The 21,719-nt window shown below is 50.2% G+C and overlaps 1 protein-coding gene across 3 annotated transcripts; it reads right to left on the bottom strand.

Moving 5' to 3' along the window:
- Positions 1 to 2,355: 2,355 nt before the first annotated feature.
- STRIP1 (striatin interacting protein 1) lies at positions 2,356 to 20,300 on the bottom strand. Of its 3 annotated transcripts, none has more exons than XM_014835187.3 (21): positions 20,084 to 20,300; positions 17,533 to 17,602; positions 16,702 to 16,776; positions 16,137 to 16,271; positions 15,918 to 16,038; positions 15,014 to 15,082; positions 13,913 to 14,019; positions 13,675 to 13,802; positions 12,264 to 12,446; positions 11,670 to 11,887; positions 10,669 to 10,734; positions 10,481 to 10,544; positions 9,301 to 9,372; positions 8,741 to 8,815; positions 8,424 to 8,521; positions 7,077 to 7,203; positions 6,765 to 6,865; positions 5,931 to 5,997; positions 5,349 to 5,453; positions 4,519 to 4,723; positions 2,356 to 3,314 (listed from the first exon to the last, which is right to left on the bottom strand). In XM_014835187.3, the coding sequence occupies exons 1-21, from the start codon at positions 20,261 to 20,263 to the stop codon at positions 3,067 to 3,069; spliced, it is 2,514 nt and encodes an 837-aa protein (XP_014690673.2). In that variant the 5' UTR covers positions 20,264 to 20,300; the 3' UTR covers positions 2,356 to 3,066. The 3 variants fall into 3 exon arrangements, 2 of the variants coding, with proteins under 2 accessions (XP_014690673.2, XP_070343111.1); XM_070487010.1 differs by having other exon boundaries at positions 4,559 to 4,723; positions 20,084 to 20,298; XR_011494893.1 differs by lacking the exon at positions 2,356 to 3,314 and having other exon boundaries at positions 5,349 to 5,651; positions 20,084 to 20,298.
- Between the last annotated feature and the right edge of the window lie 1,419 nt (positions 20,301 to 21,719).

The following is a 21,719-nucleotide window of genomic DNA, read 5'->3' as shown; positions in this document are numbered from 1 at the left end:
CCAATTTTTACAGATGAGTCAACTGAGGCTTAGAGCTTGCTCAAGTGTCAGCCCAGATTGAGAGTCAAGGCTGTCTCACTCCCAAAGTGTGCAACTCCCGTGTTTTATAGCCGGCAGCCTCCGGCTGACTGCCAAGTACAAACAAATGGCACAGCTACCACTTCTCTAAGCAGTCAGTTCATTAGAGGACAGACAGGAAGCCAGCCTCCCAGGAGAGAAGCCTCACAGGTATGGCAGGGGCAGCCACACACGAGTCCTCTGGGACTCCCGAGAAAGACATTCAGGCTCAGGCTGAAAAGGAAGAAAAGATAGCAGCGACAGCCCACAAGTTATCTTGAGGAGGGCACATTTGGGGCACAGCAGAGACTAGGCCAAGGCCAAGCTTTGGTGACCTAAAGCAACTGACATTTGCCAAGAATCTTCTTGCCAGGGACCATGCTTGAGCAAATACTAAGTACTGACTAAAGTGAATAAATGAGCAAATGAATGCACTGTGATAAGTGCTGGGGAATAAGAATGATTAATAGAGAAGGGGGAGGGGGACGCACACACTTTGCAAACAGAGACCTGGGTTTCCATCTGGACTCTGGCTCTCGTTATTTTGTGACCTTGGGCAAGTTCTTTACCCTTCTGTGCCAGTTTCTCATCTGCACTGTATGTAATGGTACTACTTTTTAGGATTATTATTAGCAATAAGATATTATACATAAAGTGCTAGGAGCAGTGGCTGGCACACGGTAAGCACACATTTCCTGGCTATTGTGTAGAAAATGAGCTTTCGAGAAGCATGGATATTGGGCCTGGTATCTATTTGGCACCCAGAAAGTGGTAACTCTCTTGATTAACAAGGGACAGTTCTCATCCTCAAGGCAATACAGCCATGGGGTAATCCGTCCCTCAGTGGATTGAAAGAGCACTGGACCCTGAGCCTGGTTAGCAAATTTTATGTAACTTAACCATTTACAAAGGGCCTTTATGTACCCTGCCCATCCCATGACCCAGATGAAATATAAAGCCACAGAGACTGGGTGGCCACTCGTTCCACAAGATATTTCTGTACAAAGATGCGAGTTCAAATGGCCAATATGCCAGGAGCACACTTCTGGCCAGATGCAGGGCTTCACCTGCCCAAGTTTTATGGCCCTTGCAGCTTTGATATTCTGTGTTCTTTTTTGCACAGATTTATATATAGATATTTACAGACCTTTGCAAACCAAGAGGAAAAATGCCACCTCTGGTTAAGGGAAGCTTCAGAGGAGAGAGTGGGGAAATCAAAAAGGGGAAGGAGGACAGAGCTCCAGCCCGGCAGGTTCAGTGAGCCAGGATGCCTGGGAGAACAAGAACGTGAATCTCAAGATACATACTTCCTACTGGTGCTGGCAAGAGACAGCAGAAACTCTATCATGCAATCACAGGGACTTCCCATCTAATAGGCTGTGTGACTTACATAAGGAGTACACTGCTGGCTCCCACCTCGCTGCTTCTAATCATGCTAGCACATCAGGGCTCGTCCTGGAAGCCCAGCTTGAGGCCTGGACTGAGGCTCAGCAGAAGCCAAGCCAGGCAGGCAATGAATGGAAGAACCAACAAAGGAGAGATTTCCTCTAGAATATGCTTCCTTTATAAGTCAAGACCCCTTGGAGACTTAAGACCCCATACACATGGCCTACAGGTAAGATAAGGGAACTTCAAGCAGTTCTGAAAAGGGAACCTCCTTTTACCAGCATCAGAATGGTAAGATGCTCAGACGCAGAGCCTCAAGATCAAGCTGGCTGGAGGCAGATGTGTATAGGGATCTGAAAGCCAGGTACAGGCTCCAGGAGGCCTCAAACTCACCTGCCACAAAGGTTTTCCTTGCTTCTCTCTCAGCCACACAGGCTCCTGGGCCCTCTGACACTCTCTTTCCCACTAAGAAGCTGAGTCCTGATGATAACATAAGCTCTGGGCATAGAAGTTTATTCCTAGTCTCAACCACCCGACCCAGTGAGGGCCCAGAGCAGTCGACCCCCTCTCTGATCAAGCCCTGAAATCGATTTGGCTCAGGCCAGCTCAGGGTGTGATCCAGAGAAACCTGGGGCTCCTACTGCAATTACATCAAACCTAGGGGTGCAGGACAACTTGTTACTCCGGCAGCCCAGAGCCCTGGAGCTGAGCCGTAGCAATGGCAGACTGATGTGAGGAGAGGACACTCTGGATCCAAGTGTCAATCCTCCTCTGCTTCCCCCTCAGAAGGGAAAGGCGGGTGGCTCGGCAGGGGACAAGTGGGTGACCTATCAATGCTGGCAAGAAGACTCACTTTCTAGACCTGGATGAGATACTCAAGGGCCATATTTCCTGCAGCAAGGCAACGAGGACTGTTTTTGCTTCCTTTTAATGTAAACTGAATACACAAACACATTAAAAACCCCAAAATGACACACGATGATACACAGATTTATATATAGATATTTACAGACCCTTGCAAACCAAGAGGAAAAATGGCACCTCTGGCTAAGGGAAGCTTCTCTTCCTACCCCAACCCTGTCCACAACCAAGTGCTGAGGCAGCTGCAGGGGCCTCTGCAACGGCTTCTGTATGAAACTTAGCAGAAGGCTGGAATGACATCGGAAATCCCCCAAAGCAAAACCAAGATGCCGACCTTCTGGCCTTGGCTCTAATCCTAAGCCCTCCTTGGCGAGCTGACACGCAAGGATCTGCGGGTCTCAGGAGGAGTCAGCATGACCCCTGAAATTCACATGCAATAGGTTCCCAGCCCATCCCAGCTTTTCCGAGCCTTGAGCTGAATGAGAAATGAGCTACAACCAATCATGTCCAAGAGAGGAGGGTGAGGAAAAGTGAAGGAAGAGAGGATCCCAAGCAGAGAGATGACCACTCCCAAGCAGGATACTGGGAATCAACGAGACCAAACCTGGACTCGCCCACAAGCCCAGCGCTGGCTAGGAAGGGCACAGTGGGGCTGTGCTGCCACCTGGAGGAGGACGGGAGCACTGCAGCAATGAGCCAGAACTGTCCTTGGATACCTGGAGATCACCCCTTCCTCCCTTTTCAGTTCTCTGCCCAGGAGCCTCACTGCAGCAGCTCTTCCCAGGAAATGGGCTTGGAGAAGACCTCTCTTTCTAACCAGAGGTCGTAGTTCATCTGGAAGTCCTCAGGGAGGTCTACCCGCTGGCCCAGGACACTCTGCAGGCAGTTGTCCACCGGTAGGAAGTCGGGGTTGCTGTGGGCCCGGTCATAGCGCCGGGCATTGAAGCGTTCAATGTTGGCACGGAGGGCACACTCTTCTGCCTGGAAGTCCCAAGGCCGGGCATCAAGATCTGGGACAAGGCAGGAAGACATGGTTAGAAGCCAAGCCCTTGTGGCAGCTCCCCTGGGTTCACTGCAGCTCGGGGACAGGCCAGCTGGACTAGGAATGCTGACTGTCAACCGGGAGCAGGAAGCCTCCAAGCCCCATCCTCAGGCACTTCTTGCCTAGATGGAAAGGAAAGTCAGGTCAAAGGAGAAAAGCCACATCTACAGAGAAGGAGGCTTACATTGCAGTGTATGTGGACCCAGTGAGGGAGAGCCACAGGTACAACACACTTCTCTGAAAGTTATGCTCTGCCTGGCTCTCTGGGGTCGGAGGCAGGAACATGCAGATCCCCTCATCAGCTTATTCTCTCAATTCCCTGACCAGATACTGTGTGCCACCTTGGGTCTGCACAAATTCACAGGGCCCTGGGAATGCAGATGCAGTCACCTGGCCATCATGCCAGAGGCCAGGAACTGTAACCGTAGGCAGCATGCTGAGAGGAAACAGGGAAGAAGAGCCCACTGTGCCTAGGAGGCTGAGGCGGCTGCCCAGAGGAGAACACCTGTGGAGATACAGGACAGTGAGAGGGTATAGGAGGCACCCTGCCGGGAGAAGGAACAAAAGTGGGGGACAACATGGTTAATGTGCACTGACTGAGTGCTCTGTGTGCCCAGGGCCCTGGGTGTGACAGAGGCTGGGCTGAAGAGGAGCTGGGTCAGATTACAGAGGGGAAGAAGGAGGGAGGATGGTAGGCCTCACACACCTTGCTTGAGAGTCTAGCTCTAATTCTAAGGGAAACTGGAAGCTAATGAAGGATTTTACTCAGGGAGGTAACACCATCAGATTTGCATTTTGAAAAGATCACTGGGGCAAAATTTGAGGCATTGATGGAGGGAAAGAAACTGGAGGCAGGGAAGCCATCAGGAGCTGTGAGAATTTCGGTGGCCAGAACTAAGGCAGTTACAGCTGGAAGACAAGATGGGGCCAGAGTCTTCTTTCCCAGAAAAGGAATGACTTAGAGGAGAGGGACAGAAACAACTAGGGGATAACCATGGACGCCAGGCCTGGGCAGCTTCTCAAAGTCCTTCCTAGAGCTCCCACCCTGATGCCACAAAAGCAGGAGCTGGGCTCTTCTGCATTCCTCAGAGGGGAGCTTAGGGCAGAGGGGGAAAGACGTCACCTCTCCCGCTACATCCCCACCCACACCCTGCTTCATGCCAGAGCCTCACCATTGCCATAGGCCCAGTCGTCATTCAGCCGATGCCGCACCTTCTGGTAGATGGCAGACATTGTCTTCATGTTGCTCTTCCGCCACTGCCGCCCCAGATACTTGGTCTGCACCTTAAGCAGCTTCAGCACGTAGAGCTGCATCATGGCCTGTTTCACCTTCAGGGCGCGCTTCAGGATGGGGGCTGACTTGAACACCACCAGCATCTGGGAAGGGGCATGGCAGAGGCCCAAGCAAAGGAAGAAATAAAGGCCTGCACCGCTACCCTGCTGCCGACCCCTTCTGGGGTTATGGGCAAAGTGACCAAGTGTCCCACTGTTCCCAGAATGAGGGGTTTCCTGGGACATGGAACTTCCAATGCTAAAACCAGGACAGTCCCAGACAAACCAGAATGGTTCATCACCCTAATTATGTGTCATTTTGGAATCTGAAGCAAGCTAAGAATTCCTCGACCAGAAATATTCCTATGTGCATGTGCATACAATTTCAGAGGATTCATGGACCTCCCCACCCCAAAGGCATCCCCAGACCCAGAGTGAAGGGAGACTCCTAGAACCATGGTTATGTTACCACCAGAGATTCAGAGGATAGAGGAAAATCCCTTCACTAAGTGTGGGTTTATCTCAGTGCACGACTGAGCCTCTTCTAGCTTCCAGTCCAACTCAAGGAACCAGGAATCAGCCCTTAAAATGCAAGGATGTGGCTACAGGAAAGCTGGGGGAGGAGGATGTAGCTGCAGCAGCAAGACCACCGTGGGGACTCCCTGTTCCCCGAGGCGTGGCCCTCTGCTTTGAGCTCCAAGTTTCATGCCTGCTGCCTAAGCCAACTCACCATCGTCCTTGAATGCTTCCATTTTGTCAGCTTGTTCAAAATCCGAAGCAGATTGATACAAGAGAAGAGGTTCCTCCAGCAAAACTGGTTATTGTCACCTGCTTCCTGCAGGGAAAACCCAGGAACAATCACACCCTCACAGCTGCAGGGTGCTCAGCAGTTCCCAAGGCCCTCACATATATGATCTCAGAACAGCCGGTCTCCATGCCTGTACCAGGAACCCTCTCCTCTCACAGCAGCCCACTTCTAGGGGGACTCCATCCCAGAAATTGGCAGGGGGCGGGGCAGGTCCCTAGAATATTCCTGCAGGAAACATGGAACATGATATTGGGGCCTGTGTCAACTCGACCAGGTGAGCTCTGGGTCCACAGCCCCCGAAGACCACACTCCCGACAAACTAATGCCTATATCGAAATCTTTCTGCTCTGCAAGGTCCCTCCCCCTGGTCCTTCTATGCAATTAAAGTGCTTTAAACAGGCGTTCAGCAGTGACCTCATCTTTGAAGACACCTCTATCCCTGGGCAGGCTCCCACCACCGACCCTCACGCCCAAGGGTCAGCTGGGGAGAGCCTAGCCACTCACCAGACTCTCGGCCGTCAACTCCGGCAGCTCATGCACCACGCAGTGAGGGTAATCCAGGACAGAAATGCTGCAGAGGCAAGAGAACCCAGAGGCCCACCATGAGCAAAGGCTGGGGTCTGCAAAGCAGCCATGACAGGGCTGGCTCCTGGCTCTCCTCCCTCACTTGTTGGAGCGGAAGCAAGAATCTACCTTGTCTGCACCACCCTGGTTTCCCCAGCTGTAAGAGGAGGAAATACTTGCTATAAGAGAACTTGTAAGGTCCCTCTGTGGCCGGAGATCAGCTTGTAATCTCCTAAGGGGTGGACACCCTGCTTTCTCCACAACTATGAAGCTAGGGCTGGAGGAGATTTCCCAAGGCAATTAATTTATGCCAAGCCCCTGCTGGAGAGAGTGTCTGGCTGACAGCTCACCCTATGGTGTATCACACTGATGAGCGGGCACTGTCAAGTACATAGAGCTGGCACCAGGCAAGGGGAAGGGGAGGTAAGAGTCAGCAGAAAGGGCACTACAGTGCACAAAGCCCAGGTCCTTACAGCAGGCGGCCCAGCTGGTCTCCTCAAAAAAAAAAAAGGGCAGAAGGACAGTAAGGGCAGTACTGGGATGAGAACCCTCCCACCTAGGCACAGGCTGAGTCACCTGTCCCTAGTCTAGCTGGACTCAGATTTGACACACTGGCTTTCTCCACAGACAGGGACCATGTCCCATTCATCTTTGTGTCCTGATGCCTGGCAGAGTGCTGGCTCTGTAGGTGCTGAATGGGTTCAGTGGGAGAGGCAGCTGGGAATCCAGCCATCTGGCCACACCCACCCCTTCCTGGTCCCTGGTCCTTATCACCTGTTCTTGGCAGTGATGTAGGACATGATGTTTTGATTGAAGAACTTTAAGATCAAAGGGATGCAGTTGGCAAACACCAGGTGCTGGGCCATGTATTCAAACTGAAACCAACAGAAAAGAATAAGCGTGCCCCTTGGAACCTCACCCTTTTTCCTCCAGTGATAAAAGGCCTTGGTTGGAGCCCTATGTATCAGAACATTCATGCAGAGCTCAAGGGGGTTTGAAGGGCAAGGCCTCTGTTCTTCGGGGCTGGAGGAGGAGCACAGCCTGAGGCCCCCGCCCAGTAGACAGGAAAGGAGGCCCTGCAGGTACCTGGTAGACGTGGTTCAACTTAAAGTGCTTGAGCAGCAGCAGTAGGACAGCAGAAATGGCCTTTACAATGACCTCTTTGTGGCGGTTCACATCCACCCCCAGCTTCATGCTCTGCAAAACCGTGGTGCTGGAAACACAATTACCCGGGTGAGCTGCCAGCATGCGCAGCAGCCCCTTTGTAGGTGCTCCCAGGAGAGAGGGGACTCCTGAGCCTTCCCTGAGCAAAGGCTCCCACCTCACCACCCATCCCATGGACATCTCAGAGGTCAGGCACACGGCTCCCCCACCCACTTCCCAAGCAGTCTAGCTGAGCACAATTTGTTTCTTCCTCGTGAGGCCCCAAACACATTCTTAGCATATTTCCCTGCTTTTCCTCCAAAAATGAACTTCTCCTTTTCAAGATCTCCCCTAAGCTTCTGCCACCACAAGAACGTGTATTCTTCAAAGTCTGTTCTGTACAATATCAGTACATTGAGATGTTTCATGTTATGGGGAAAAAAGGGTTTTAGAGTCAGACAAATTTACAAAGCACTAAGTTAAATTAGTTTCTTGATTCAGAACTTCTCAGTGTAAATCTTTATAACGGGAATCATAATATTTGACTCTGGAACCCTTTTCCGAAGGGCCATAGTGACACTCACTCCCTTTGGTATCAGCCACTCCCTGCCTCTTCCCTCACCTAGCTATCACCACTAGACTCAAGGGGCCCAGCCACCAGGGAGTTGAGCTCAGAGCTGAGTAGAACTGGCAGGCAGGCAAGAGATCAGGTGAAGGCCCAAGGTCTTCTCAAAGGAGAACACAATCTCAGTTTGTACTCTCACATCAAAGAGATAAGGTCAATGCCTCAGGGAAGAAGAACCCCTAAGGAGTTCACTATCACAAATACTCTGCATGCCAGTTCACTGGAGAACAGGAAAGGATCCACACCCAGCTCAAGCTCAGCTACGGGCTGGCAAACTGTCCAGAAGCTAAACCTACACGTCCTGCATGTCCCAATCACACAGCTTTCCGGGGGGGGGGTTTGGGAAATGTTGAACATGGCCCAATTCATTTTACAGAGGAAGAAATGAGTTTCCCCAATTCACTGAGGCATTCAGTCAGTGGTGGAGTCTACACTCGAACCCTGGCCAACTGGACTAAGCCATCCCTCTAGCCAGTGAAACTCAACATTTTAATCCGGTACATTTTCTCTCTTCTGAGCAGGAATACTCTAAACTTACCCTGAAGACAAGTTAGGCCAGAAAAAACTAAATGAGTCAAGCAAACAGTGGGATGGAAAGGAAATCACTTCCCCCTCCCCCACTACCCCGCTGCCCAGACCTGCTCCATTCAAGGAAGGATACTCACGGCATCTCCTCAGGCAAGACATCGGCTAGGATGTTGATTGAGTCTGTTTTGGCTTTTGAGGTGGGAGCTGCAGCCAGCAGGATCTTCAGCAGCGCGATCTGGGGGGAGCAGACCATTTAGACAGCCCAGGACCAGACCTAAACCCTGAGATGTGGTCCTTCAAGAGGTGCTCAGGGGGCAGGAGGAGGGGTTGAAGGAAACTGGCAGGGAATGCTCTCAAGGCCAGTGTAGTGGGGAGGGCAAGCCCACTGCAGGCACCTACTGATGGCCACCGGAGGGGTCCCCAACACAGAGCACTCTTGAGGAGAAGGACTCACCATGTACTGAGGCAGGCTGGGGAGCAAGCCTTGGTAGAGGGTTTCTGCGGGGACTTGCTCCACGTCTTCTTCTCCCTTTTAACACAATGCATACAAATACAAAACCCCAGCTCAGACTACAGTCTCCAAGCCAGTCTGCTAGCTGGCTGGAGGAGAATCTGTAAAGATTGATATAAATAATGATGGTGATAATGACAGCAAACCTTGAAAAACACAACGTGCCAGACACTTTACTTGTGAGAATTCGGTAAATCCTTCCTATAACTCTATGAAGAAAGTACTATTACTATTCCCATTTTACAGGTGAGGAAACCAAAGCACAGAGAGATCTAGTAACCTGCCTAAGTACTGCCCTCTAAGTGGTGAAGCCAGGATTCGAAGGCAGGTGACTGGCTCAGAATCTGTGCTCTTAATCCCTGCACTAGACAGGTGCCAGCCCCGCAATGGGAGGTAGACCGGGAGCTTTTTCAGGACAGGGCGTGGGGCAGCTTTGTCTCTAGGCCCAGCACAGTGCATGGGGACAGCTGGGATCCTGTGGCTGAAGGAGGCCTCCGACTCACCCCTGAGAGAGGAGAGCGAAGGTACTCCTCCTCCATCTGCGCCTGCACTTCTGCAATCGACGTGTACTTGTGCTGCAGAGAGAGAAGGGAAAGAAGGCGCTGGGCAAAACCTCTCTCATTCTCTGGCCAAGCTTCCCACACCCTGGCAAAGACTCCATGCAATTTTCTTCAAACACAATCTTCTCAAAAAGGGCTCAGTCACCACAAAGACCCTTAACTAAAATGCCAAACCCAAAACATTTTTCTACCTACCTACCTCTTAAAACCAGTGTAAAAGCACAGAATAGATTAGAATCAAGCAAATTAAAGGAAAGAAAGAGGCTTTTAGATAGCTATAGTAACAGGGGAAAAACTATTAAAAGCAGAATGGCATACTCAAGTGCTCAGAATCAAGTACTGGCTGCACAGGGCCCACTTAGTGCTACAAATTTCAGAAATATATTTCAGAATATATTTCAAAAACATATCAACATTTACATTTCAGATTTGTTATTAGGGGAGACCCCTCTCCCCCACTCTGGATCTTTTCTCCCATGTGGAGTGACATGCATGTGCAAAACACTCCTGGTCTCTCCCTGCCTGTTCCCACACTCACTCCTCCCCTCACTGTCTGGTGACGAGAAGAGGAACAGGGTGCTCTTAACCCAACCTCTCTCTCTTTTTCTCTTTAGAAAAAAGAAAAGTCTGTGCTCTCTTCTGCTCCTCAACCAGGCTTAGTGGGGTTCCAGCACTGCCTGGGGCTGGGTAGGTGAGTCTGCCTAATTCTGGAAGCAAGGTATCAGGACACCCATTGTTGCTATGTTCTTATGCCTCATTCTCCAATCACCCTATCAGCAATAAAGCTGGCATTTCGATCTCCATCTGCCTACCCCTCTAACTCACTTGCCTTAGAACTTGGGCAAAGAAAAGGGAGGGCCCATTTATTGGGCCCCTTAAAATACCAATAACTGTCAGGTAATATAATCTTTAATGAACCCCCAGTAAGTCCCCAACAAAAGTTCAGCTAAAACAAGTAAAACTTATAAAGAACTGATTTAAGGTGTATTGCCACAGTCCACCCATCCTCTACCTCAGGTTCCTTCAGGCAGACAATAGTCTACAAAGGCTTCTCCCAACGGGCTGGTCTCACTTTACTCACTTGGGACCAAACTAGGCCAAAAGCTCACCCAAAGCCACCTACCTGTTTCAGAGTCTTGATGCTTTCGTGGATTGGCCTGGGCAGCCCCACCACTGTGTTCGTGTCACTGGTGAATAAAGAAGGCCCTGTGTCAAGCCTAGACATCAATTCACCTGGGGCCCCAAACACCAAAGGCTAGGAGAGTGAACTTCCCGCTACCTTTCTCCAGAAGGCACTCGGATCACACTCACCTGCCTAGAGTGTAACCTATGAACTTGCTGCGGCTGGACTCGAGGAACATCTCAATGTCCTTCTCCCTGCCAAAGAAAGAGAGCAAGGTTTTCATTAAACGTTATTTCAATGTGTCATGGTTAATAAAACATAGAACGTCCAGAAATTGTGAAGCCAGAAGAAACTCTTCCACAACTCTCTCTCTTTTTGAAGGAAAAAAACCCCGAAATGTTTAGACTAATGTCCTTCATAATGTTGTTGGATAAATAACCTGAAAATACATTATGTGCAACTAGTTTACTCATAAAATTAAGGTGATACATCAAACTTAAAAGCATACTTTATTTAGACATTAACAACAAGTTTGTCAACAGAATTTCTCAAATATTTAAAATTTTTACAATTAGAGCTATAAGCAACTGACTTTCATGAGTCACATTTTCCTGTCTCAAAACAGTGTTTTGTGTTCCCATAACAGATGACTGAAAACTGAGGCTTTACCTGGATCAAGAAAGTGACTTCTATACCCTTTCACATGTTCACCTATTTCTTAAGTTGGTGCCTTTTCAAACAGATACCATTCGTTTATATCCAGGTACCTTTCCATTCATTGAGTCACACAAATATACCTCCAACATCTTAATTGTGGTTCTAAAAAAATCATTCCTTAATCTATAATTTTTCTGTTAAAAACCATTACAAGCCCAGGGTAGGTGGAGATGGAGATACTTAAATGTCCTTGTTTTTATTTTTTCCTATCCCCCTTCACTAGCCTCATGTCTAACCAAGAGCTAACCCAAGTTACTGATCAAGAGCCATACAAGGGCTTCTTTGTGCAAAGTAAGCCCCCCTGAGACTCCCCGGGCCAGCACAGGGCACTTTAAGAGGGCCTCACCCCAGAGACAAAATCAGCCTGGCCCCGCAGAGGGACCTCATGTGGTGACTCAGGCTTGGTGCCAGGCCTGGGGGCATGAGGGCTCTGGTTTCAGGAGCCAAAAGTGCTCGGAGGTCTGAGACTCACCTGACCTTGGGAGCCCACGGGAGCCCCTTTGGGCAGGTAAGCCTGTCGGTCTGGGGATGCTGTAGTGGGGGAGGCATCACCTCATCGCGCTCAAGGGGGAACGTCTCCCCCTCCAGACTATTGTCGTCATCATTCTCCTCTTCCTCTTCTCGAGAGTCATCAGCCTTGTAGGGATCCCGCTCGTTGAAGGCGTCCAAGTTGTCCTGCTTTATCAGAGCCTGAAAACAGAGGGAAGGGAGATTAGACGACAAGAGCCAACTGATGAACCAGAAAAGGGCGAGGAGGCTAGAGAGGCAATAACACAGAAAGGTGGTAGGAAGAGAGCCAAGGCAGTGGAAAAACCAGAGAGAAAGTCAAAGACGGGCCCAAACGACAAATCATTTCTTGCTCCAGTCCCTCAAAGGTGCCACACCCTGAATACCCACTATAAACTGGGCTCTGGGCTGGGGATACAGTGTCCCTGCCCTGGAAGCCTTCATCCTGACTAGCTGATCAGAGGCAATTTCCCAGAGCTCTGCTTGTCCAGGGACCGTGATGCCATGTGTGTGCACCTCGAGAACCCTCAGGAGTTGCAGGGACCTGTGTGGCCCTCACCTTGTGCTCCCGACGGCCCCGTTTCTGCTGCTGCTCAATCAGGTCTGAGGCAGACGCTGGGGGGGAGGCGGCCCTCATGTTGCGGATCACTTTGATGCTATCCTCAGGCAGCGGGGGGAGGCCCAGGATGGTGCGCTTCTCAGCCTTCATGCTCTGCAGCTCCTCAAAGCCACCCAGCGTGCACTGCATCACAGGCAGGGTGTGGAGCCAGGGTCAGCAGGTGCACAAGCGGGCCTCTGATCACTGTGTCAGGCTCAAAAGCACCCATGACACCATGACCCACATCTTTAGAGAGACCCACACAACCTCCGAACAAGGGACTAAATCCACCCACAGGAGAATTCAGTGACATCAGCAAGGCAGAGAAAACAGAGACGGGAAGAGGAGAAATGCAGGCTTCCTGAGGTGGTGCAGAAACATTTAGCTCTGTATGTATGACATGCTCTTCAAGTGAAAAAAACAAAGGGACTGAAGAGCCCAACCCTTCCAGTTCCTAGAAAAGTTAGTGAAACTCTTCTGCGTCAAAAGCCGTACATGCCAGTCTTTCAGAGTCAAATTGGGAATATATTGTTGGATGTGCAAATTAAGGAAAAAAAAGCAACTTTCATCTAAACATCCCCCTAGAAACAAAATCCCAGGAGCCTTCAGCAATTTTAGGCCACTTAGTTTCACTGTTTCTGGGCAATTCAGCTTTCCTCTGGCCTCAGTGAGGCTTCGTGGGGAAGCAAAAGGCTGTCGGAGAAGATAAAACGTGCAGGCCACCCTGAAGAGGCCCTGAACTCAGGAGTCCTGGATCTGCGGAGCTGGCCCACTCTGAAGGAAGGAAGGTGTGCCCCAAGGAGACCAGCAGTCCCCGCTCCAGCTCCACTTCCATCCCGGGTCACTCCTCCTGGTGGGAAGGGGGCCTGGCCTGCCCTGGGCCTGGCTGCTAACAATAACCCCCGAGCCAAGTGCCGGCCAGCCCACTGCCCTGGCACCCATTCTTTCCCTACCTAGAAACGGAGTCAGGTTTCACACCGTTCCCTGAGGAGAAGGCAGGCTCAGGGCTCATTCATGCTTCTTTCAAGTGACATCTGACTGAGGGGCGCCAATTATACCAGCTCTAATTTTGCCTCAAATCACTTTACAAACTCCAGGTTCAGGAGCAGTGTCCTATGACTACAGAAATCAGCCTCTAGGAATCATGGAGCCAATAATCTATTCTCAAAGGCCAAGTCCTCTTTGGCTGCAGTGACCCAAAAGTGGTACTTGTTTGTCATCTCCCTTCAGGAAGCTTCTTTTAGAATTTTTTTTTTTTTTTACCAAAGCTGTTATATATTTCTTATAATTCAATATTCAAAAAGATACATAGCGAAAAGTCTCCCTCCTGCCCCATCCCTAGCACCTGAGTACCCTTCACGGAGGTGCTCACCAAGACAGTCTTCCAGAGCAGCAAGAGAACTTTCTTCATGGGGAAGTGGGGTGCATGGCCACTGCAAAATTTGGTCACCATCCCAAACAGCATGATGGCAAATGGCTCACTGTTGTACAGTGGGGAACCTGGAGGTGACTCAAAGGTATCAGGATCACAGGCAGGAACAGGACCCTCCCAAAGCCCACCAGCTTCAGCTCTCAGGCAGGGCCTCAAGCCAGGATCCCCAGGGTCCTACCCAGCTCGGCCCTGAAGGTCTGCCGCATCGTCCTCCACTCAGCCTTATCACCCTCACACTCCTGGTGAACAGTCTCCACAATCAGGTACATGATGTTGAGCAGGACCCTGGGGACAAGAGCCAGCTCACAATGGAGCAGGATGGGGGATCAAGGGAGTGCCCTGGCTTCCTCACATCCCAGCTAACATGAGAAAAGCCACAAAGGCTGGCTGGTGAGGGAGGACTGTAACGTAGAGAAAACTGCGAGAGCCACAGAGCACCTCAGGCTGCTTCCTTCTCTACCCCATGTTGCTAAGGTTGGGACCAGATCTTACTCTGTTTCGTATCTCCAGTATCGAGCAAGGTGCTTACTCAAAGCAGGTGCTTAACAAATGGTTGCTGAATGGATTAACACAAATGAGACTGGCCAAAAGCATTTACTGCTCTAAGCTTCCCGGAATGAAAAAACACAGTGGTGGGAGCTGTGGAAGTGGGTGCTGGATCAGACAAAGCAGAGCAGGATCAAAGTGAGAACAAGGAAGTGTTTACTATGATGGAGTGGAAACCAGGAGCGAGCAGGGTGATGCCCAGGGACCCTAACTACAATGGAGAACCACCACCCAGTCTGAAAGATTCTAAATTCACAAAAAGACAGGCTCTAATCCTCACAAAAATGGGAAGGTGATCCTGCTGTTTAGCAGTTGCTATTACATCCTGCACAGCCAGGAGACATCGTGAAGTTGCCAGGACTAACCCTACGTAGATGGGGGTCAAGCTATGCATGAGAAGGTGGAGTCCAGGGAGCCACATCGTGTGTTTCATCCAGATACAAAACCCCACGCCACCAAGTTCTCAGCAGCAGTGTCGGCAGGAGGCCACACTTCACTATGGCTCTATAAGTGGCTTCAGTCTGGATCTCCTTCAGGAGTCTCAATCCAGAGCCCCACCTAGGGAGAGCCCTGAGCAGAGTCCACTAATCACACGCTGAGCCCATCACACCTGCAGACTAGTGTGTGCAGAAGGAGCACACACAGTGAGGAAACCCAGACGCCCTCCCATGCCCCGCTCTGGTCTCATGCCTTGGCTGAAGCTCAGGGAGAGCCAGCCTGCCACCGGCCTCACCTCAGGTCTGTGCTGTCAGCCAGGGAGATGGCCGGCTTCCTCACCGCACTGCTGCAGGCGGCACTGTTGCTGCAGGAGAGATTTTGAGAGTCAGGGCCTGCCCCCAGGAAGGAGGATAAGTGGTTCCCCTGAGAAATGCTGCCCAATGGGGGAATACAACACTACGATACGTGCTTAGACTACACAAGAAGCCACAGGACCCAGTGGGTAAGAACTCAGGCCCCAGACCAGACTGCCAAGGTTTGAATCCTGCCTGTAACATTTACTAGCTAGGTGCCCCGGGTAAGGTACTTAACTTTTCTGTGCCTTAAGTTCCCTATCTACAAAATGGGGATGGTAATAGTAGCTATGTCCTTACCAAGAATTAGTACATGTAATGTCCTTAGAACAATGCCTAGGACATATAAGCACTCAATGAGTGCTGTTAGCTATTATTACTGATGGTGTTATCTCTGGATGAGCAGCAGCTGACCTGTCCACTGAACAAAGGACTAGTGGTGACACAGGCTAGAGGATCCTTTGGTTGAGCCCAAGTGTCAGACTTGACACTTGGCCTGGCCTCCTGCTGAGGGGAAAAGTACAGTGCAAACACCGTGCAGTCTGCAGGTTCAAAAGAGAGTTAAAAATGAGAGGCCTCCTTTTGAGGGGCACTGTGTGCCTGGGCAGGACTGGCACCGTCCGGTGAGATCTCTGGTGGTAGTGAACTGCAGAGACCCCTCATTAGTCTTCACAATTTGGGTGACCAACTCCCCTGTGACTCAACTTGGCTGGTTAGAACAGAGCCTGGGACCAGACCCTTAGCCCCATGTGACCCATTCAACCCTTTCAAAACTAGTTAGTTCCACAAGTTCTGTCCCCCTACTCCCTGCCACCCCTTCCCCACTCAAGCCCGAGAAGAACTCACTCTATTTCCATGTTCAGAAGTTCCACCAAAGCATTGAACGTGCCCACCTCCAGGAGCAGAAAGATGTTGTAGCGCATCCAGGACTGCACCTCTGCCTCTGAGCTACACTCCCCAAAGGTGCCTGCAAACATAGGGCACAGCTCACTGAGCCCCTCCCTGTACCTGACTGGCAACAACACTGAAAGAGGTGCCAGAAGTCCCCGGGGGACCACCCAGTACCTTGGGCAACGTAGAGAATTGCTCGAGCCACCTTGAGTCTCTTCTCCCTGGCAGTGACTTCTAAGCCATCTAGGAGCCTCATGGCATGGGTACGGTGCTGGTTGGTGTCCAGCTCAGTCCACTTCTTGTCTGTCACTGCAGGGCAAGAGACCAGTTACACTTGGGCCCAGAAATATCCTCACAATGGAATGGACAGCATGTTAACCCACCAAACTCAGGACTCCCACAGGACCAGAAAACTCAGAAAGATAAGTTACTCTCTACGTAAGGGATAAAGTCACACTGCTGCTCTAAGAAACTGAATTCCAGACTGAAACACTGCTATTTTTGGTGCAATTTTAATCACATAAAGTTTTTTTTTCCCCTAATACTCACATTCTGAAAACCTACCACCAGAGTACCTACAAGCCCACCCTAAATGTCACATGTGGCCTTAAACAAACACAGTTCAGCAGGCTTCTTAGGCCACTCCAGACAACTTAGGTCATTCAGACGACAAAGAGAAACACTACAGCTCTCATGATGCAGGGTGAATGGAACCAAGAAGTGAGGGGAATCATCTCACCATGGATCCGGAAGTCCTCCTCAAAGCATTTTCGATTCATCAGGAATTCTGGCCCTTCTGTGTAGCTGTAAAGCTCTGTCAAGAACAAAGTCTCATCAGCTCCACGTCCACATGCCACATGTGAGCTCCAGGTCTCACATGTAGCAGAGAAGGTAAGGCATTTGCTTCTAGGCCCAACCCTGTCCCTGAGATACAGTGACTCCTGGACCATGCTATCTAATTATGAAAGGGGTCTTAGTGCCCTGACGTGCACAATGGAAAGAATGCTGACTTCTCTTGCAGCTGATAACCAGAATGCCAGTTAAGCATAAATCTGGGCATTTCCAGTCCAATGCACATCGATCGCACCATGCCACACCAGAGGCAGACTGCAACCATGAACATATCTCTCTCAAGTGGCTGCTACCTCCTGAATAGGACCTGTATTAGGGAGGCTTGAGAAGCAGCTCAGGCTAATCTCACATTACACGTGAGCAGTAGTGTAGCAACAGATGTGCACAGAGGCAGGCACATTTGCTGGCATTCCTCATGACCCACTGCTCTAAGAGAGACCACTGTCAGGGGATAGTGCATGGCCAACGAGCATCACTGTCCACAGTGAGACTGGGCCACAGCCAACTGAGCTGACCACACAGGGATGCTTCATAAAAGTAAAGGACAAGCCAAAGACAGGAGATACACGCTTGAATCCAATGATTAACATGTTAGATACATATCATTATTAGGACTAACTAGGGAAAAAAATGAACTCCAAAATGACATTCATTCAATCTTATTAAAGACCAATAAGGAAAAAAACACCCTGAAACAACATGAAGGTCGACACTTTACCCGAGAGCTCTGCAGCCCACTTATCTGTGTCAGCATATTCAAACTCGAGGTCTGGCGACTCGGAATAGCCCTGTTCAGAAAAGGAGAGAGTGATGCACAAAATCACTGTGAGAATTTTCCAAAGGAGGAAACACATATGCTTCCAGAGACACTGCTGTCACAGGACACCACTGCCTCTACTTGCCTGATGTTTTATCGCAATATTTTATCTCCTAGGCTAGCTCAGGTCTCCCTGGTAAGCCCTCTCAGAGCACTGTGCACTCCTCCTTCAGAGCACTTATCATAACTTACAACTATATACTGGCATGTGTATTTGTTTAGCGTCTGCCTCCCCAAGAGACTGCAAGTTCCTTGAGAGTGGGAACTTTGTGCATTTTTCTCATCAATGATTTCACGATGCCCAGCACACTACTGGCATGAATGAGTGAATGAATCGTTTATACTCAAAAAAATACTTGTTGGATGAATGAACACAAAGCTTCTATGTATTCTGTACAGTGAATGACCATTCCACATGGTGCTAAGATTCCGGAAGCCTCACTTCTCTCTGGCTAGTGGACTAGCAACAGCTCAAGACAAAATGAGTACTGACACCCTCAGCCTTCCTGCCTTTCTCTCGAATTTCAGGGAGCACTGACAGACCGAGAAGGCAGCAGCCAGCCAAACAGAATGGCTTCCCTCCCACACACAGGCGAGAATGTGACAATGAGGATCTTTCTATTGGTAGGGATAGGTGATCATTGAGAATACACCACCTTGGAAGCCTTGTTCTGGGAAGACAGAAGTGAAGAAATAGAGTCCTCAAGCTTAATTACAATCTACTGGGGAAGACAAAGACCACCCACAAAATGCCATAATATGCCCACAAACACTGAATGACATGAAGAATTCTTCTCCTTATTCAGAGGCAACAGAATGCATACTTCCACAAGTTACTGAGCTTGTTTCTTCATTTATGGACTAGGGATGATAAAAATGCATCTTGAAGGTTTTTAAGGACTTCTCAAAATTATGTAGCGCACAGTGCGCTCTCATCAAGGGTCAGCCTCCCTGTCCTCCAGGCATTGCTCAGGCTCCCAGCCTACTGATCTCAGCTATGACTCAAGAAAGAGCCCAGGGCAGCATGAGCATCTCAAACGAATTTAGACAGGTCTCTCAGCTTAAATGTGTTCACTGACTGACCTTCTCCATGTTGAGTCCATATGGAAATTAAAAGATAGAAAGAGAAATTTAAATGTATCAAAGAGTATTTATTTGGCTATTCATGGCTACTTAGGAAAACAAAACTATTTTTAAACTATAATTCCTCTCGTAATGAAGGTGGATTCACCCCCACCACTTTCATAATGCTCTACACCTGAAAAATTATTAAGTAGTCACCACCGATGTCCCATTAACCCACGAAGCAAGGGCTCCTAAAAGGCAAGTTTCACTGCTTTTTCAAATAATTCACTTGAAGCTCAAAGTACGTCTACTTTGGACTTGCCAAATTTTGACATGTTTTACCAGAGGTTTGCACTTGCCAACAAAAAACAAAACCTTGAGAGGAACTGGTTTCAGAGATCTAAAGACAGTATTATCACTCCTTGGTATGACCTGGTAGTTACGCCTGGACAATGAGGAATTCCCCCTCATTCACAAGCGTCTGACTGCTGATCAGCCTCTAGTTGTCTCAGGTGAAGGAGACCTCACAATAAGTGCTCTGGGATCGTGCTGATTAAGTCCTAAAACGCTGCGACGTGCCTGTCTTCATTCATGAATTTACAATGGGAGGCAGTGGGAGGAATTCTTTAACTCGGGGTGAGGTGACTAGTCAGCTCCAGACTACGGTGTCTCCGGAACGGGAGGAACAGCCCATTAGCAAGAGAGGAGGGAATGCTGAGCAGGTTTTAAATGTATATTTCTGATCACAGTTCCGCATCGGGCGCACTGGGCTCGCAAGCCACAAGGCGTTGTCAAACCATGGCCCGAACCTGCCCTGGCTGAGGTCAGAGTGAACAGCGAAGGCACCCCCCTCCTAATCTAGCCGTCTCCGGGAGCGTACTACTGTTAGTGATAAGGGCTCCGGTCCGGCTTCGAAGAGCCTTCCAAAGCCTCGCCAGGCGCCTCCCTGCCCACACACGCCGTCCCCTGCGCTGCGGAACGCACAGGACCAGAGGCGATCAGAGGTCGGGGTGCAGCCGCCCGGCCCCCTGCAGCGCACGCAGACCACTGACTCTTCACCCTCGAGCCGGGAGGCGGGCGGCTTCCTCAGAGGCTGGAGCCCCGAGGCCGCGCCCACAGCTCCGGCCCCAAAGGAGCAAACGAGCAGTCCCCGGCTCCGGAGGTTCTCCCGGGCGACGGGGCTCGGGGCGGGGACCCCGGCTTCACGTCCCCGGCCCCGGGGAAGCCAGCCTTGCTTCTTGCTCCTTTCGTTGTAAAATGACAACTCCCCTGCCGGGCCCTACCGAACCCTCTGGGAAGTCTAGCTTGGACCAGGGGGCGGTCCGGCCCCGGGCCCCGGGCCCCGCGCCGCCGCCCGGTGCTAGCCTCACCCCCCGAAGCCCCTGACCTCCGAGTCTTTGCGCTGGTTGCGGTTGAACTCTCGGGCTTTGCCCCCGGGCAGGAGAGCCCCGGCGGCCCGTGGTGCTCCGGGTGGAGGCTGCGCGGTAGCCGGCGGCGGAGGTGGCGGCGGCTGGGGCTGCTTGTTGTTCAAGATCAGCGGGCCGAGGCCGCCAGCTGCCGGCTCCATCTTGGCTGTTCCACACCCCCGGCTTAATTCACGGACAGCCGCGGCGATGCAACTCTCGCGTGGTTTCCTCCAGGAACGCTCCCTGGTCGCCATATTAAGTGTGGCGGCGAGTGCTGGAAGCCATCTTGTCTGCCCAACACCTCGTGACATTTTGTCTTTTTGAAATCTTATTCTCCTCCGTCCTTTTCATTTCTGCGTCTTTTCAGTCCCGGTGTAGATGGCGTTTTATCTGTGAAGCCTCCCTTAGCTCCTTCAGTCAGTTTAGTCGCCCTTTCCTTTCTTTAACATCGTTTTGCACGTGTCACTGTTACAGCCCTCTTCAAAGCTTAGGGGATACAGTAGTGAACAAGATGGGCACCGTCCCAGTCTTCACGAATTTACGTATGCGTAGAGAGATATGCTAAACAAATGAATAAATCAATAAAACAATTACAGTTGTGACAAACATTTATTCATCATTCATTCAAAGAACATTTGATGAATGGCTCCTATGCTCCAGGCAGTGCAATAGAATGGAGAATAAATCAAGTTCCTTCCCTAATGATGTATAACATACTGTCTGATGGGAGACACAAACAATGAGCACGCAAATATAATGTTAAACAAGTGCTAAGAAGAAACAAGAAGTGTAAGGGATTTGAAGGTGGCAGTGATGACGGGGGCGGGGGGTGGCTATATTAGGTGGGCTGACCCGGGAAGGCAGGCCTGAGACTGTGATTTTGAACAAGTTCTGAGAGAAGTGAGAGCCGTGCAAAGATCCACGGAGGCAACACGGGCAGGGGGACCAGCTAAGTGCAGAGGCTCTGGGTTAGTGTGGCAGGAACCGAGGGAGCCAGAGGAAGAACAGTAGGAGATGGGGGCCAGGTAATGCATGAACCAGATAAATGCAGGGCCTTGAAAGGGCATGGGAAGAAGGTTGAAGTTTATTCTAAGTAAAAGGAATAACCACCAGAGGGTGTTAACCAGGGAGGTGTCATGTCTGGTATTTAAAAGACCAATCTGGCTGCTTTTGGAGAAGGGATTGGAGAGTAGCAAGAATAGATGAGGGTAATCAGGTTAGGAGACTATATACATGGAAATAATAGCGGCTTGCATCAGGGTGGAGCATGGGTTGATACGATATTGCTATATTGTGTAGGTAGAGTCCACAGGATTTGCTGAAAGGCTGGAATCCTATCAGCAGGATAGAGAGGAATCAAGGATGAGTCCTAGATTTCTGGCTTGAGCAAGTGGGTGGGTGGTTGTATTGCTTATTAAAATAAAGAAGTCTGGGAGAAAGAAAACAGGTTGGGGGAGAAGATCAAGATTTCTGTTTGGGACATGTCATATTTCAGATGCCCATTAGACATCTTAGGGGTGATGTGTAATAATTACCTGTTAGTGTGCTGTGAAATCCTTAGAGGCATTTTATCATCTTTGTCTCTCCATAACTGCATCTTGGCTGCTCCACACCTGC

The sequence above is a fragment of the Equus asinus genome, chromosome 16 (genome assembly GCF_041296235.1).
Source record: "Equus asinus isolate D_3611 breed Donkey chromosome 16, EquAss-T2T_v2, whole genome shotgun sequence".
In the NCBI taxonomy this organism is placed as follows: domain Eukaryota; kingdom Metazoa; phylum Chordata; class Mammalia; order Perissodactyla; family Equidae; genus Equus; species Equus asinus.
This window is presented reverse-complemented; position numbering and strand designations above follow the sequence as displayed.

Excerpts from the sequence above, each read along its gene's own strand:
- STRIP1 (XM_014835187.3), bottom strand. The coding sequence starts at position 20,263 with ATGGAGCCGGCAGCTGGCGGCCTCGGCCCGCTGATCTTGAACAACAAG. Across the intron at positions 11,888-12,263 it reads GGGGCCGTCGGGAGCACAAG|GCTCTGATAAAGCAGGACAA; the intron begins GTGAGGGCCACA and ends CTCTGTTTTCAG. Across the intron at positions 7,204-8,423 it reads GTCTTGCCTGAGGAGATGCC|CACCACGGTTTTGCAGAGCA; the intron begins GTGAGTATCCTT and ends TTGTGTTTCCAG.